Consider the following 16,772-nt stretch of genomic DNA (forward strand, 5'->3'; position numbering starts at 1 on the left):
ACACGCCGAAAATTCGCCCGCGCCCCGCCTCCCCCGGTGAGGCCCCGCCCCCGCCGGGAGGGGCCCGCCCTGGCGCCCGGGAGGACTTTCTGGCAAGACGCCCCTTGGACCCCCTTTTCTGCAGAGGACGGCCCTCGGAGGGACAGGCACGAGCTGGCCCCCGCCCTCTCGGGGCGACCCTCCCCGTGTACATAGCTTCCCTCAGCGGCTTGCGCACCGCCGAGGGTCAGGCCTGAGGCTGCGCGTGCCAGGGGCCCCCGCGGGCGGCTGCGGGGTGAGGGGCACGGTGCCCAGCCCCGTCTTGAGTGTGGAGGGCTCAGTAAGGCTGCTCGGGGGCCCCGGTTGGTCTCTGAGCCTTTTTCACAGTCCATAAGCAGTCTTTGTATCAATTATGTCACACTAATAGAAACTTGGCACGAGGGGCACGGTGCCCAGCCCCGTCTTGAGTGTGGAGGGCTCAGTAAGGCTGCTCGGGGGCCTAGGTTGGTCTCTGAGCCTTTTTCACAGTCCATAAGCAGTCTTTGTATCAATTATGTCACACTAATAGAAACTTGGCATCCTTCTGCCCCTGGCAGGGGCAAGCACAGGACAATGGGGCCTTCAGCTGGAGCTGAGGACTTTTGTAAATGCACTAAAATTCTGAGATTACAGCTCTGCTTCTCGAGGGAGTGGTCTGTCGGTGGGCCAGGCTGGGGCAGAGACCCCCATCCTGAGGGGTGGGCTGGGAGAGCCCTGAGCTGGGGCCAGACAGCCCACCACCATCGGGCCAGCTGACAGAAGCAGCCTGTGCTGTTCTGTAACCCCCCTGGGGACCCGGGTTCTTTCTTCCCACCCTCCTTTAGTGCTGACTGGGCAGTCAGTTTTATGCACAGCTTTATGTGGGGCTCTGGTGAGTCTATGATACATAAATTTACAGTTCTGATACCCGAAGTCCTCAAAGCAGGAGGCAGGGTGACTGGGCCAGGCTTCTCGGTGGGAAGTGTGGTCCTTGAGGTAGAGTCCAGGGGTGGGGTGGTGACCAGCACTCTTGGGGAGAGATTTCCTTTGGGGCAATGGCAAAGGTCCTCAGTGCTCCTCACACCTCTCTGAAAGGGAAGTAGGTGCGTGTTAGGCAGAAGTCAAGGGCAATGAGGGTGAGGGTCTGGCATGGTGGGGGAGAGTGAGGCTAAGGGCCCTTCCCTCTCCTCGCCCTTACCTCCCCAACTCCCCTCTCCTCTGCCCGCTCCCATGCTGGCTTCCCTTTGGCACTTACGACGTGGAAAGAGGGGTGTCCAGCTGTATGATGTGGGGACCCCGCATTCTTTGCAGTTGGGCCCGAGTCAGCTTCCGAGACTCTCTGTCCGCAGGCTCTGGGGCTCCCTCGAGCCTTTGGCCGGCCAGTTCCTCCCTGATCTCCCTGAGCATGTCCTCAGCCCGGAGGTGGCGAGGGGAGGGGGTGTGGCCAGGTCCCAGGGAGAGAGGCCCCTCTTCCTCATCCGCGGAGGACTCCCAGGGGCTTTCCCCAGCGGAGTCGGTGTGGGTTGGGGAGGGGGGGAGCTGCCCGCGCAGGAGGGCCCGGTGCAGGGTTTGCGCCACCACATTCCCTCCCACTGAGGTCCCATCTTCTTCCTCAGACCAGGTGGGTGTGTCCCCCCTGGGAAGACTGCCTCCTCTTTGGATCCCTTCTGGCAGATTGGGGGCACTTCGGCGTTGAGGAGCTTGGGGGTCAGGAGGCTGGGGGCGCAAACGAACATCTCGGAGGTCCAGGGTGGAGAAGGTGAGGCGAGGGTCCCGCCGGAAGGCCCTTGAGCGTAGGCGGCTCAGTGGGGAGTGAGACCCCTTGGGGGAGCCTGGGATCAAAGTGCTGTAGCCAGAGTCTGAGGTGTCATCTGGTACATAGGGAGCATCTTCATCCGTGTCTTCAGTCACCACCAGGTGAGGGATGATGGTTGAGAACTCAGGAGTCCTACAATTAATAGCAAACGGTCAGAGTCAGATGCTTCGGGGTCAAGTTCAAGTCCAGGAAGTCTCCCTTGATCACTACATCCAGAAATGGCCCCTTCTCCAAACTTATTTTGGTATCGCCTTTACCACTGCACTGTGATCGTTTTTCTCATCTCACTGGCTAGACCAGAAGCTCCTAAAAGAGTCTGGGCTGCCTCTAAAGCCATTTTACCCACAGCACGTGTTCCAAGACCTTGTATCAAATAGATGGTCACGTATTTGCTGAGTGGTTCCTGACCTCCCCTGAAGTTACCCCCAGTGATGGGTTCTTCTTTTCTCTTTAACTGTGCTGCTATGCAGCTGTGTTATCCTGGACGAACCTCTCACACTCTCTGGGAATTTGGACTAGCTGGATCCTGGCAGCTCTGATATTCTGCAAGTAAATTGCCCACTTCCCTCTGGAGACTGCTTCTCTCAGGCAATTCATGTGCACGTTCCTGTTTCTTCACCCTGTGCCAGCCCTAGGCTGGCTAACCCTATAGTCTGTCCCATGCCCCCCTCCACACAGCTGGTATCAACCTGTTCTACTCCAACCCACAGCCTGCGTGTGATCCTCTATCTAGTCCCAATTCTCCCCAAACCTGTAGTGCCATTTTCTAGCCTTTTGGGCTCCTGCTTTCCTCCTCCCTGCCTGCGGTCCCCCTACTTTGGGAGACCCTGTGGACCATGTGGGTCTTACCTCCCTTCTGTGCTGCTCTGAGAGCCCTCCTGGGAAGGCGTGGATGGTCTGGTGCTGGGGGACTCCCTGTCCCTGTCCCGATAGAGGGCCAGGAGCTCCCTCTTATGTTGGATGTACTCCTCCGCCTTCAACTTTTGTAGGGTGACCTGGGGCAGGGGTACTTTCATTATTAAGAGCTTTCATTTACTGAGCACTTGTACGCCAGGCACTGTGCTAAGTGCTTTACATACATTATCTTGTTTAATCTCCTCAATGCTGTGAGGCAGATATTTTACCCCTACCTAACTACTGAGAAGTGGAGACTGTAAGGTTAGGTAACTGCCTGAGTAAGAAACAGTAAGAAAGTGGGGTAGCACCAGGATTTGGTGGCACCAAACTCAAGAGCTGGTGCTGGGGGTGGGTGGGGTGAACAGAATGCCCCTTTTCGTACCTGTTCAGTTCTCCCTGCTTCTCATGCCCGCTTGGCAAACCCTTTGTGAGGTGTGCCCCCTCCTTCAGGAAGCTCTCCCTGATTGATGGTGATGGTGGTCTAAGTTCTATAAGTGGTGCTGGGGTCTCAGGTTGCTCCTTCAAAAGCATCCCTCTCCCACGACCTGGGCCTCTGCTGTAAAGCTGGGAAGAGCAGGAGGGCTGAGGGTGGGCAGGGGCAGGCTTTGTCCTGGGCTGAGGGCTCTGCTGTCCTTCAGAGGAATGACAGCAAGACTGTCCATAGAAGGAAGAGGAGAGACTTTACATTGTCTGTCTTCTCCCCTCAACATTTTCATACAGCTGCCATCAGGATAAAATAGGGACATCGGAGGTTCACAAAACACTTTCACATGCACGTGGCCATTCGATACACACCGTTTCCCTGAAGGGTGGAGTCATGCATATTAACCCATTCTACAGACAAGAAAACTAGACTCAAAGAGGTGAAGTGACTTGCTCAAGGTCACACACGTAGAGAAGCAGAGCTGGGCCTGGGCCTTGCTCTTTTGAGTCCCAGTTCAGTAACTGCATCGTTTTTCAAGGGCAGCATGGCAGGGTGAGAGTTACCAAAGGACCTTAGCTGGGGGAGGGGGAAGGCAGGCAGCAGAAACCAAGGAGGGGCTGTGCACGGAGGCTTGGCAAAAGGGAGGCAGCGGTGGCTGCCGTGGGCAGGGCAGCGCTGACATCAGTCCTCGCTGGAACGCCATATCACTGTAAAAATACTGCAGTACCTCCGCGCTGGTAAGGAAGCAGCTGCCCCTGAGCCTCTCACCTCCCTTCCCCAGGCATCGCCCCCACCCCACCCCCATGATCAAGCAACATCAGGCACAGCAGAGGGCCTCTCTTACACCCCCACCCCACATAATTCTCCATTCTGATGGCTTGATGCCCATGCCATACTAGTTGTTAAATATTTTTAATATCTCCCCAGCTTGAGTATATGAGCACTTAGACTTCCCCAAAGCTTCTCCAGAAACAGCACCCCCACCCCACATAATTCTCCATTCTGATGGCTTGATGCCCATGCCATACTAGTTGTTACATATTTTTAATATCTCCCCAGCTTGAGTATATGAGCACTTAGACTTCCCCAAAGCTTCTCCAGAAACAGTTGGGGCAGCTGGGTCAGGACAAGAGACATGTTGGGGAAATGGACGAACAGGGATAGGAAAATAACATCAGGCTTATATTTCCCATTCTCAGTGTAAGGATCCTTAGCAGTCTCTTAAGACCTAATCTGCTGGCTGGAGCAGAGGATGGTGCCTGAGGGCAGGAAACCAGCACACCGGAGCCAGGTCCGCTTCCCAGGCCTCCTCTCCCGGCTCCACGTGGAGTGAGGGAAGGAAGGAGAGAAAGGCAGGTGCAGGGCTACTCTTGGGGCCAGGGTTGGGGCTGGGGCAGCCTGCTTGTCCGTCTGCCCCACGTGACCCAAGTCCAAGTTTGTGTTTGGGATGCCCAGGATAAGGATGTTGGGTAGAAGAAGAAAACCGGCAGGAAGAAGGGGTTTCTGGCAGGAACATCCAGTGCCACCAGCATCTCCACTAAACTTGACCCTTGCCCTACCCCAGGAAGAAGCTGGGAGGTGGGGGGAGCCTGCAGCACCAGGGGACAGGGCTGTCTGAGGTGCCTCCAGCTACCCCAAAGTCTCTCCAGCGACCCTGGGAGGAGAGACACATGGTGGGGGCAGGGCAGGAAGGGAAGAGGAAATCAGCGCTTCAGCCAGAAGGTGACACCCCCTCAAAGCTGGGGAAAGGACGGAAGGGCTCCTCCAGCAGCATTCTTCCTTTGTCCCGGTGGAGAACTGAAGCCTTGAAGAGGAAATGCCTCCTCTCTCTGCTCTGCCTCTGGGGTGGCTCCCAGATGCACCTGCTCTCCTCCCAGAGTTCCCAGTTCTGGACTAAAACTGATGTCTGGAAGTGTCCACTGACTTCCCGAGCAACAAATGCATTTCCCCAGTCAGCATCGGGCCCTGCCCAGGCACCACTGACCACCCCTTTCTTCTAATGATGACAGTGACAAACATTTATGGAGCGTCCGTCCATTAAGTGCTGGGCCGTGTGCCAGGCTACTCACAAACAGCACTCTGTCCCTCATGGTAGTTACGATTATCAGCACAATTCTCCCAGACGGAGGCTGGGCTTAGAAAAGTGAAGTGACTCCCTCAAGCACAGATTGCTGAGAGAACAGCGGGGCTGTGCACTCTGCTCCAGACCCCAGCTTTAGCCCTCGGCTGCCTTCTAAAGTTTCCCCTTCTGCAATCTCTTGGCCTGTCTCTGACAGCTCTTTCTATTCCCCTCCCTGGTTCCTTCCTCTTTCCAGCCACTAAATATGGGCACTCCCCAAGACTCAGTCTCTCCCCTCTTGAGAAGCTCATTTGCTCTAAAAGCCTAAGCCACCACTGGGCTGGGAATAAATCTACACGTACATTTCCAGAAGGGGCAGGGCAGACAGCCTGACTCCTGGGGATCGCTCTGTGAAGGGGACTAATAGACATTTTACCGCCCTCTTCAGTTATGAAGGCTGATGGTAGCAGAGAAGGGTTCCCTAAGAATTCGGTGTGACACAAGAGCAGGAAAACTGAACTCAAAGTTCCAGGCTTCTTTGTTTTGCTAATGGGGGCTTGGAGCTGGTGCACACCTTGGTATAGATCAGAGTGACCATTCCTCTGTTAGCCTGGAGGGAGGCTGGGTGTGGGGGGGTCACTAAATTATTTTGCATAGTAAAATGCCAGCAATATTTAGTGGCCCCCAGGAGTTCTAAAGGGAGATGGTGGAGGTGGGGGGCCGGTGTTGTCATGGGACTGGGAACCAAAGAAAGAGGAGAAAGTTCTGAGGGTTGGTAAAGAAGAGGCTGCCACCAGTGGTGGCGCCTGTCTGCTGGCCTGGGGAGGCAGGGGCCCTGGGGACACTGGTGCTCGCTCCCGATCTTGCCCTCCAGTTCCCCTTTAGCCCCCTGGCCTTCAGGAAAACTTGATTAACCACTAGAATGGTGCAGTTGCCAGTCAGTCCAGCCCTGTGAAACTGTCTAGGCTTCAGGAGGAGGGCGTAGGGAGAAGGGCCCCGCTCTGCAGAGAGGGGGTTATGAGCCAGCTGGGAGCACGCGTGGGGCAGACGGAAGACGAAGAGCACCACAAAAACCAGATGCCTGCCCCGCTCCCGCCCCTGGCTTTGGCTTCCTGGGGACTGTGGGCATCTTGTTTAGGTTGCGGAGAAGCAGCAGCTCCCCAGGGCTGGAGGACTCAGACCCTGAGGTCCTGTCCTTCATCTTTATTTCCCACCTGAATTCCAGACCTGTGTTTCTACATTTCCAAAAGCCCCTAAGATATCTCCACTTGGCTGTCTCCCACTGCCTCAGTTTCCAAGTGCTTCTGTTTAAAACTTAATATTACTATCCTGGCCTCACTTCTCCCAGGAAGCAACAACTAAACAAACCGGTTTCCCTTTGCAGTGATTTCGTTTCGGTCAGGGGCACCATTGCCAACGCAGTCTTTCAAACAGAAGCTTCCGGAGGCAAGCCATCCTCTCTGTCCTTGAGCGCCTTGTGTCACCAGGCTGTGTGCTTGATTGGAAAGAGTTCTTTAAATCTTCCCCACGAGGCAGGTACCGTTATTACGTACATCAGTCTTGCAGCTGAAGAAACTGAAGCTGAGGGAGGCCACATAATTTACCCCAGGCCACTAGGCCAGTAAGTGGGAGGACTGGTGTCTGATCCGTCAGTACGGCCTTTTTACCAGTCCGCCTAGGTCTCTCTTCTTTAATTCCTTTCCTTTCCTTTTTATTTTTTCTTTTTTGTGTTGTCTCCCCAAAGCCACGGTGCTGAACCTTCACTGTTTCCTACCCAGACAGTACAATAAACCTCCTGCCACCAATCTCTCCCTCCTTCAGCCCAGTTATCACACTGCTACCTGATTTTCATAACAAAACCGAAAACAATTCAAGACAAAACACACTGATCTCATAGTCATTCCCTTAGGAATGCATTGGTGGCAGCTGTCTTGTCCACCCTGTTCCACGGAACCTCATCCAGGGCCCTTCCGCAGCTCTGAGGTCCTGTAGAACCTGGCCTCTCGTGACTCCCTCACACAAGCCTCGTGCTCCAGACGTGGACAGATATGGTCACTGTTCCAAACATAAATCCAGCCCAATTGCTCCTCTAATTCTTCTGCTTATGGTCTTCCCTACGCTTAAAATTCCAACTTAAATACCCAGCCTTCTTCGGCCACTCTGCTCCTGTAGTGGGTGGGTTGAATAGTGGCCCCCAGAAAGATGTGTCTGAGTCTTAACCCCTGGAATTTGTAAACGTGACCTTATTTAGAAAGAGGGCCTTTGCAGAAATGAGATCTTCCTGGATTTAGGGTGGGCTCTCAATAATGATTGGTATCTTTACAAGAGAAAGGACGGGGACACTTGGATGCAGAGACATACAGAGAGGAGGGTCATGTGAAGACAGAGGCAGAGATTGCAGTGACACTGCCACAAGCCAAGGAGCCACCAGAAGCTGGAGGACGGGGACACTTGGATGCAGAGACATACAGAGAGGAGGGTCATGTGAAGACAGAGGCAGAAATTGCAGTGACACTGCCACAAGCCAAGGAGCCACCAGAAGCTGGCAGAGGCAAGGAAGGATTTTCTGCTAGAGCCAGGGAAGAAGCTCAGCTCTGCCCACACCTTGATTTCCAACTTCTGGCCTCCAGAACTGTGAGAGGTAAGTTTCTGTAGTTTTAAGCTACCAAGTTTGTGGTAACTGCTACAGCTCCACTTAGCTCTCTTCTTTTATCACATAAACCTACCCAGGTCACTCCCTCGCTTAACACCGTCACTGGCTCCGTGTCATCTATAGGACAAAGTTCAAGTTCCTGAGTATGGCGTCCAGGGATGGGCGTGCTCCCATGGCGCCTGCCTCCCAGCCTCTCTCCTGCTGCGCCTCCCTGTGTACTTTATGTCCCAGCAATACCCACCTGCCACGGCGGTGGCTCTCTCGACACCCACCACTGTTCCATGTTTCGGCCTTTGCACGCTCTACCTCTCTATCTGGAAAACCGTTCCCTCCCACCCATTTCTCCCTGACCTACTCCTAGGTATCCCCCAAAATGGTGCTCGGACATCAGCTCCTGTGTGACATCCTCTCAGCCTCCCCTCCCCTGAAACTGTCCCCTTCCCACCAGACCCAGGGACAGAATGTGTCACTCCCTTCTCAGTCCTGGTTTCACTCTGTGTACTTGTTTCTGTTATTTGTATGCCACATGCTCTAACTAGGTTGCAGCGCATATTCCTTAAGGGCAGTGGTGGTGTTTTATTCTTTTCTGATTCCCTGGCTCCTAGCCCTAGTGCCTGTACCCAGCAAGTGCCCCATAAATGTCTGTGAATGGACGACAGGGTTTAGAAGTTTGATTGTTTCAGGGTGTACAGACCTTTAGGGGATGCTGTGTCTTGGGCTCTCCCAGTGGCTGGCACAGCATCTGGCCAAAGGCTTTCTTCCATCCTCTTACGGATGGCAGCTGCTCGGTCTCCCTGGTAAGGGCATGCCTGGGGTGCTGATGGTCCCGTCTGACCCTGCCTCTCCCCTTCTCCTCCTCCCTCCAGGGGTGCCTGCCTGTCCCTCCCCATGTGTGGCTTTCACATACCTGGGCCTGCTGGGTCTTCTCTAGCCACCGGGCACAGTCTGTAGGACTGGGACAGTGCACAGTGAGGGCACCAGAGACGCACTGGAATTCGGAGAGGTGGATCACCAGGAAGCTGTCTGGGTGGAGGAGAAGGTCTGCTTCAAGGGCCGGGCCCTATTTGATCTGGATCCTGACCCCTCCTTTCCCTTGCCAAGAGGAAGGGAGAAGGAAAAGGTCCCCCGCAGGAGAGACATACTAGGGTCTCGCAGTGGTCGGCACACAAGCTTCTCCAGCATGAGAGGGGGGCGGATGACCTTGGCTTTGTCTGCCTTGCGTTGGGGCTTGGTCACTAGGAGTACATCAGAGAAGAGGAACAGGTACACGTCCAGCTAAGGGTGGTGGTGCAGGAGAAAGAGATGGGGGTCAGCTGGAGCAGGGGGGAGGGTTGGTCGGGGTCACACGTGGGTGCCAGTGTACACAGGGGACAAGCGCAGAGCCGCGAAACACCTGAGCTGGAGTGGGTGTTGGTTTGGTCTCATTTCTCCCTTTATAGGCAGGGAAGGTGGCTGGCTCAGGGTCTCAGCCAGAACCACGTCTTCTCCCCAACACACACACACACACCCTGCCCCCCTAGCTTTTCTGCCCCTCACTCTGTCCCAGCCATGCCTCCCTTCCAGTTTATCTCCCCGCTCTTCCGCTCCTCGCTCAGCCCCCTCACCTTCGCTTCGCGCCCCTCCTTCACGCGCACAGCTCCCTCCAGCAGCAGCTGCCTGCTGTGCTCAGGGGCAACCCCCAGCATGGGGGACGTCAGGTCCAGGGTGGAGAATGGACGCAGGTTCTGAGGAACACACAGGGGAGGGGATCGGGGCACTGGGCAGGCTCGTCACTACATCCCAGTCGAGGGTGGCTCCTTGGTCTGCCACCAGCAACTTCTCCCTCCAATCCTCCCCCTCACCCCCCAGCCGGAGGAGAGAGGAAGCATCCCCGGACCTCCTTTCCTTGCTTCTTCACTGTGCCCTTGGTCCCTAGCCACCGGGAAGGAGTGGTGGGCACGCCCTCCTGTGGCACCCAAGTCCAGGGTGTTCTGACCTCTGCCCCTTCCCTTCCTGGGCACCTTGCTTTTTCTGAGGACCCTTCCCTCTGCCCTCTCTCACCTTCTCCACCTCCTCACTGGACGGCTCCAGCACCTCATAGGGCCCAATGCGTTGGGCTGCAGCCACCAAGCTCTCATGCTCTTCGCCCTGGCGGACCTGCCCATTGATGTGCCGCAGGAATGACTCCACAGCTGCAATCTTGGTGGCGGGGTAGGGGTACGGAGGAGGTACAGCTCAGCCCCTTACCCTACATGTCCCACCCAACCAATGCCAACCACAGTATTCTAAACCAGGCCGAACCAGTCGGTGCCATACTGTCACATACACACGGGGAAGGGGAAAGAGACCCTCAGAGTCCCTGGAGATCAGTTTCCACCCACCAGCCCCCAGCTCCTAAGGGTCCTGGCCCTGCCAGGGCACTTACCATGGCGTTCAGGGCTTCTCGGGCCTGTGCCTCAGGACTGCTCTTGAGCACAGCCTGGAGCAGCAGTGGGTACTTGGTGATGCGCTGGTGGGGCTTGATGAGCAAGTCGCCCAGCGTCTGCCTCCTTGAGCGCTTGTGCTTCTCACACCACTGCCAGGGGAGGTGTGCAGGCGCTCAGGATCTGCAGCTCCCCCCTGCCCCAGCTGAGTGCTAACCTCCACCCTGGGCCCAGCCACAGACTGAGCACATCCTGGCGGTGTAAGATGCACCCCCACTCCCCAGGCGCCCCTCTCCCACCTGCACGAAGGCATGGAAGAGCGCGTTAGTGTCTTGCTGCTTCCGGGCGTAAGCCATGGTCTGCTTCACTCGCAGACAGTACTGGACATAGGGCTGGAACCGCTGGCCAAACTGGAGGGACAGATATGTGGGGTGGGGAGCAGGCAGGGGGAAGAAGTTCACAAATACAGGCTCTGGCTGCAGACACAGGCACAGGATGGGGAGGGGGCCTCCCACAGACCAGTCCAGCTCTTGCCAGCCCCTACCTCCCGTAATTGCTCTCCCAGCCACCCCCTCTCTTTGGATTCTGGGGAGGAGCTCGAGGTTCCTGGAGGCAGAGCCACGCTGCCCTCAGAGCTCCTGCCCACAGGGCCGGCCATGCCCTGCTGCTCTTGACTTGCTCTCCTGCCATCAATCATTCAGCTGGACCGTTTTCAGGGCACTGCAGATCCCATTTCACCCTGGGGGTGGTGACCTCAGGGTTGCCCAGAAGCCCTGCTCCTGTGGAAGGGGGCGCCTAAGGCTCCCAGGAGACTCTCTCCCTGACCCCCACGCCTCTCACCCCCCCATGGCAACATTTTCCTGCAGGGCTCACATTTTTCTGGCTGGAAGGAAGCCTGATGCTAGGCCCTCTTGCTCTCACTTCTCCATGCACCGGGTACCCCTGTGGCCTTTCGCACCCCCTACTCTACCCAGTCATCCTAAGAGTCCCCTCACTTAGGCTCCTTTCTTGCATGCAGCTATCTGTAGATGGATCTCTGTCCAAGAATTAAGATTTTATGGTTGATAAGAGTGGAGGCGTATCCCTCGCCTGAGACAGTTGCATTTACATTACATAAGGGCCTCCAGGTGCAACATGTGGAAGGAAGGGCAGGAGGTGAGGTGATATGTTGGAGTAGGGGCTGTGCCCTGTGGAGGGATTCGAGTCCCAGAGGCATGGCCTACAGACTAGACCCCACTGGCCTCTGCAGTCCTGTCCCATGCAGGTGGGGCCTTTCACCAGGACTCACCGTCAGAAAGCCATTCTGCAGGCCGACTGGGTCCAGAGGCTGGCCTGAGGCTCGAGTCTCCTCCAGGGTGGGCCCCAGCACCTCCTCCCAAAAGTTCCGGTGGGCTCGAATCAGGCTGGGGACGTTTCCAAACAGGGTCTCTGCTGATACCTGGGGGAGGCAGTGGAACTTAGCTGCATGCACTTGGCAGGTCACCGTCAGGCAGCGCTGGCCACAGGCAGGCAAGGACTCTAAGCTTGAATGTCAGGGGTGGGATGGTGGGGATGAGCCTGACTGTGGGCCTGGAAGATCTAAGGGGCCCTGGCTTTCCCTTCTACCTCAGTGGCACCTCAGCCTCAGTGGGCCGAGTACTGGGAAATAGGGGACCTGTGGCCTGCTCAGGGTGTAGGGCAGGCAGGGGTGTCCTAGGAAATGGGGCAGTGGGAGTGCAGACTGGGTGGCCTGGAGGGCTCTCTGTGACCCCCTCCCTCCCCAGGCTCAGAGCTCCTACTCACCTCCGTCAGCAGCCCCACTCGCTGCAGGTTCAGCAAACCAGCGGCTAGGAGCTAGAGGCGGGGAGAGAGAGGGGGTCTCAGCACCTGACCTGCCTCCCTGACCCCAGCCTAGCCCTTCAATGTCACCCCCCGCCAACTTCAGTACTGCCAACCTCTCTCCCCAGATCTTGGGTGGGTCTGAAATCAGGGGGATCTCTTGTATCCTGCCCCTTCCTCCCCCAGTGACCTGCCCCTCTGGTCTGGGAGAATGGGGGTTATCAAGGGAGGTGGGTAAATGGCTGGGGCTGAGGAAGGCTCACATTGGTCATGATCCTGAGCATCCTCACATAGATGACCTCGGTGGTCAGCAGCTCCCACAGTGCTTCCTGCTGGTGGCACAGCTCCCGGCTCATCTCCTGGGTGGGGAGGGGACAGTGCTGGTTCACTTGTGGAGTGAGGGTAAGAATGGCAGCTGCCATTTATTAAGTGCTACTGGATCTGCTCCACAGGTTCTGGGCACTCTGTACATGACCTTTCAATCCTCAAACCAGTCCTCCAGTGTGCAGGTGGTATGATCCCCAGTTTACGTAGGAGGCCACGGAGGCTCCGAGAGGTTCGCTCTCTGGACCAAGGTCTTGCTAGTAAGTGGCAGAGCCGGGATTTAAACCCAGATCAAGATGCCTCCAAATGCTTTCCTCATGACCCCACCTCTTGAGGCCTTTCCCTCCTCCAGGGCAGAAGTGAGAAGTTTGTGCGTGTCTGTAACTCCATGGGGACAGACACTGTTTCAGGCCCACCTTGTGCCCAGGCACCAGCTCCCTCCAGGACGTCTCGATGTTTAGGCCGCTGTCACCGCCCTCTCCTATCTCCCAGTGCTTCCGGTCTTCAGGGGGCAGGCGGGGCATCCCAAACATGCTGAATGTGTGCAGCCTCATCTCCAGCTCATGGGCCTTGGTAACTTCCTGGGGGAGCCGAGGAGATCAGTCCTGGCCACATCCTCGGCACTCAGCCCACCTGTCTCTGGGAGGGCTGTGTGTGTGTGTGTGTGTGAGTGTGTGTCTCTGTGTGTGTGCGCGCGTGTGCGCATGTGTCTGGGATGGGAGGTGGCGAGCAGCACTGAGTAGGAGTGGGGACATGGGGGTTCGGGGGATAGGGATCAGCCCCAGCTGGAATTACATGGGAAAAGGCATTGCTGGAATGTGGTTGGAGAGGCACCTCGGTCTGCAGAGAGGTCTCTGGATGGAGGGATCTGATCTGGACTCTGTAACCAGAAAGATACTTTCCAGGTTCTCCAGATTCAGAACATGGAGGTAGAGGGTGGTTTGTGGGCAGAATCAGACCATTCAGAGGAACCTTCAAGTGAAGACCAGAACAGGACTTATGGAACCAGTGGTCTCAGGCAACGTTTTGACATTTGCCCATAAAAGGGACATTTTTATGAAGCAATATGGCTTAAGTTCTTTTGGTACCAAGTAATATGGTCAACAGAGATTCCTGACCTCACTCCATCCACAGTATGGAACCAGTGGTCTCAGGCAACGTTTTGACATTTGCCCATAAAAGGGACATTTTTATGAATCAATATGGCTTAAGTTCTTTTGGTACCAAGTAATATGGTCAACAGAGATTCCTGACCTCACTCCATCCACAGTGCGGCTCAGGAGGAGAAAGGTGAGACTTGGGGATGCAGCGCGCGCAACTAGCTCTCATATTACTTGGTAATTTTCAAAAGCTGAAAGTTTAATGTTACTAGTTTGTTCTTTAAATTTTTTCAAAATATCTTGAGTTAAAGTCACTGGGTCCAATGCACGGACCAAGTAGAGATGTATCCCTGAGAGGGTCTCCAGGCAGAGTCATGTCTGACTCCTCAGAGGGGCTGCCAGGCAAAGCCTCCTTTGCCCTGGGGCTTGCTGGGCCTGATTGCATGTGGAGCCTGGGCACGGGAATGACCCCTTACCTTGAGTTTGGGGGAGTAAGGTGGGCCAGCGCTCAAGTGGCCTCCATGCCTCTTCTCAGGCTCCGGTTCTCTCAACCTCATGGGAGACAGGCCTCGGGTCTGGCCAGAACCCTTGGCAAAGGGGCCATAGTGCTGTAGGTGCCGGCGACTGGGGTCCTGGGGGAGGAGCAGGGGAAGTTGTAGGTGTGTCCCACTTTCCCTAGAAGTACCACACAGGTGGCAGGGGCCAGGCTTGGCTCTAGGCCTCGTTCCCCACCCCCAAGAGTTGGGCTGGCTCACCTCTCCCCTCAAACTAGTTTGGTGTGGGCTCCTCCTGCCCTGAGTCACAGTGGCTGCTGCCAGGGAGGCCAAGCTCTGCTGGGCAGGGGCATGCCAACCTGGCTCCCCAAGTGGGCCTGGGGGCAGAAGCAGGGCCTCCTCCAGAGCAGGGCACAGGCGTGCACAGGCCTGGGCCCTGGTATGTGTAGCCAGTGTCTGTCCGCTCACGCGTGTGCTCTTTGTACTACAGGCTGGTGTGGACAACATCATGCCCACGCATTCCGGGTCCTTCTCCCCACAGCTTCCTTGTCTGTGACCAGCCTCCCTCACACGTGGGGATGAGGGCACACACACGTGTGGTCGCCTCCCTAGGGGTGTACAGCCTGTGTCCTATCCAGCTGGGAGTGGCTGTCCTTCCGTGTGAGGGGTTGAGGCTGGAGCCACAAGTCTCCTCCCAGGGCAGGCCTGGTCACATTCCTTGATCTGCCTGTGGCCTGCATTACCCCACACGCTTCCCGCCCTCAGCCTGGGAGAGTTCCCATCTCCAAGGACCAAGTCCTTCCCCAATGCAGCGGGGGATGCCCCCAGCCGGAAGCAGAACTGTTCTCAGGGTGGAGGGGAAGCCTTGAGGCTGAGGGAGGAATGGGAGCTCCGGCTTCCACGCCCCTTTCCCCGGTCAGGATTGGAGGGGGGCCGGGCAGGTGGAGCCAGGGGTGGAGCCCAGGCAGGCCCCCTGACACCCTCCCCCACCTGGACAGCAGGGACACCCTGAACCTTTGCTCTTCCTCAGTCCTGACTCAGAGGCAGGCGGGTGTCAGGGAGCCCTCAAACTCCTGCCAACTCTGGGTTTGGCGACTTTACCCACAGCTCTGTTCCTCAGACCTGTCTAGCAGCACCTCCTTTGCAGGTCTGGCTTCTCCTGGCTCTCTGCCTCTCCTGCCCCGGCCGTCTGCGGGCAGGGTGTGAAGTCCTGGGAGCCTGGCCTGGGCACTGCCCTACTCTCTCCCCCACAACCCAGGAAGGAAGAGTAGGGGTAAGGGACAGGAATAGAGCAGCCTGTGAACCTGTAAGGGGACAGAGACTACAAAGCCTGGGTGTCTACCCTCCTGCCCCACCCAGGTCACCCTCAGGACACAGCCTGGACTCACCAACACGAGGCCTCCTCGGGGATAGAGGCTGCCAGCAGCACTCTGGGCAGAGGCCTGATGTCGCCCCCCATACGTCTCGATGAGGGAGGCCACGAGCCCTTGGGAGGGGCTCTCATCTGGAGGACAGATGGCCTGCATCCCTTCTCTCCAGGGTCACCTCCAAAGGGTCATAGTTCCAATGTCCAGGAGAAAGGGGTCCGTCGAGGCTGCAAGAGGGAAAAGTCAGGAATAGAAGGGCCAGCGGAGGTCAGCGAATGGCACCAGGCTGGAGACCAAGAGGCAGGGAGGGAAAGAGGGTGCTGTGTGGGAAGAGAGGGCCAAGGGCTTGGTCACTTGTTGAGGGGGAGGGTATGGCTACCTCATCTATGATGTGGTGGGGGTAGGTGGGATCCAGGTACACACTGGGTAGAAAGTCCCTTGGAGATATACCTTCTCCCTCACATGTGTGCACTTTTGGGGTACAAGCTTTCTGGATACCCCAGGTGGGGGGATTCCCCTTGCACCTAGAACCCCCCCACCCCGTCCCGTTCCTTCCCAATACACAGCCTGGGAAGAAGGTGCAGGGAGGCCATGGTGGTGGGACGCGGGTGGCTAGAGACTGCCCGGCCTGCTGCTTGTTTTTGCTGTAAGCTGAGAATGGTTTTTACATTTTTAAATAGTTGAAAAAAAGGCAAAAGAAAAACAGCGTTTTGGGACAAGTTAATATGATGTGAAGTTCAAATTCAGTGTCCATAAATAGTTTTATTGTTTATTAACTGTGACTGCTTTCCTGCCAGTTGTGATAGAGACCATATAGGCTGCAAAGAGTCAAGTATTTACTCTTGGCCCTTTGCCGAAAGTTTGCACACCCCTTACATGGAGCTCCTGGCCACAGACAGGGAGACGAGGTGGGGACAGCTATCGAGCCACCCTGGCTCCAGAGAGCGGCCAAGTGGAAGAGTCTCTGCAGTCTGTCAGGCTGGACCTGGCGCTCCCAGCCTCTGGGGGCCCCACCATGAGCTGGGGGCCGGGCGGGGGCTCTGTCCTGTCCCCATACATCTGGATGGAGGACCCACGCTCTGAGCGGGCAGGGCCTGGACAGGAGAGGCCTCCTGAGAGGAGGTGGGTTCAAGAGCTGTGCAGGCGTCGGTCTCCCCTCCACGTGGGCCTGGGACCCTCCTCAGCCCTCCCTTACTTTCTGATTATGAGCAGCAGAGAGAACGCTCACGGTCATGCTCACGGTCTGTCCCGCTCCCTCCCAACAAGCCTCCCTCTAAGGGCTCTGCCCCCTCACGCCTCCCCACCCAGGCCCTGGCTTCCCTTCCTCCCTCCTGTGCCCTCCTCTGGAGGCCAGAGCTTCACCCGAGCCCCGGTTCCCAGGCCCCCGCCCCTCGTCCGCCCAGCCCTCCCGCCGCTCACCT

The 16,772-nt window shown here is 56.7% G+C and overlaps 2 protein-coding genes across 3 annotated transcripts in view; one reads left to right on the plus strand and one right to left on the minus strand.

The window, feature by feature from the left end:
* Window positions 1–195, plus strand: part of TNFRSF1A (tumor necrosis factor receptor superfamily, member 1A) — a 13,324-nt gene extending 13,129 nt beyond the window's left edge. Inside the window, exon 11 of the mRNA XM_008589937.1 lies at window positions 125–195. Within this exon, the coding sequence (XP_008588159.1) occupies window positions 125–195 (71 nt within the window). The remainder of the gene's footprint in view (window positions 1–124) is intronic.
* Window positions 196–931: 736 nt separating this feature from the next.
* PLEKHG6 (pleckstrin homology domain containing, family G (with RhoGef domain) member 6) lies at window positions 932–15,571 on the minus strand. 2 transcript variants are annotated; one of them, XM_008589934.1, is made up of 15 exons: window positions 15,373–15,571; window positions 13,967–14,122; window positions 12,807–12,971; window positions 12,330–12,425; window positions 12,031–12,081; window positions 11,537–11,686; window positions 10,548–10,658; window positions 10,251–10,400; window positions 9,887–10,024; window positions 9,451–9,570; window positions 8,989–9,121; window positions 8,754–8,869; window positions 2,663–2,808; window positions 1,253–1,945; window positions 932–1,085 (listed from the first exon to the last, which is right to left on the minus strand). In XM_008589934.1, the coding sequence occupies exons 1-15, from the start codon at window positions 15,508–15,510 to the stop codon at window positions 1,076–1,078; spliced, it is 2,373 nt and encodes a 790-aa protein (XP_008588156.1). In that variant the 5' UTR covers window positions 15,511–15,571; the 3' UTR covers window positions 932–1,075. The 2 variants fall into 2 exon arrangements, with proteins under 2 accessions (XP_008588156.1, XP_008588157.1); XM_008589935.1 differs by lacking the exon at window positions 932–1,085 and having other exon boundaries at window positions 1,249–1,945; window positions 15,358–15,510.
* Between the last annotated feature and the right edge of the window lie 1,201 nt (window positions 15,572–16,772).

This window comes from Galeopterus variegatus, unplaced genomic scaffold (assembly GCF_000696425.1).
Source record: "Galeopterus variegatus unplaced genomic scaffold, G_variegatus-3.0.2 Scaffold5764, whole genome shotgun sequence".
NCBI classification, from domain to species: Eukaryota; Metazoa; Chordata; class Mammalia; order Dermoptera; family Cynocephalidae; genus Galeopterus; species Galeopterus variegatus.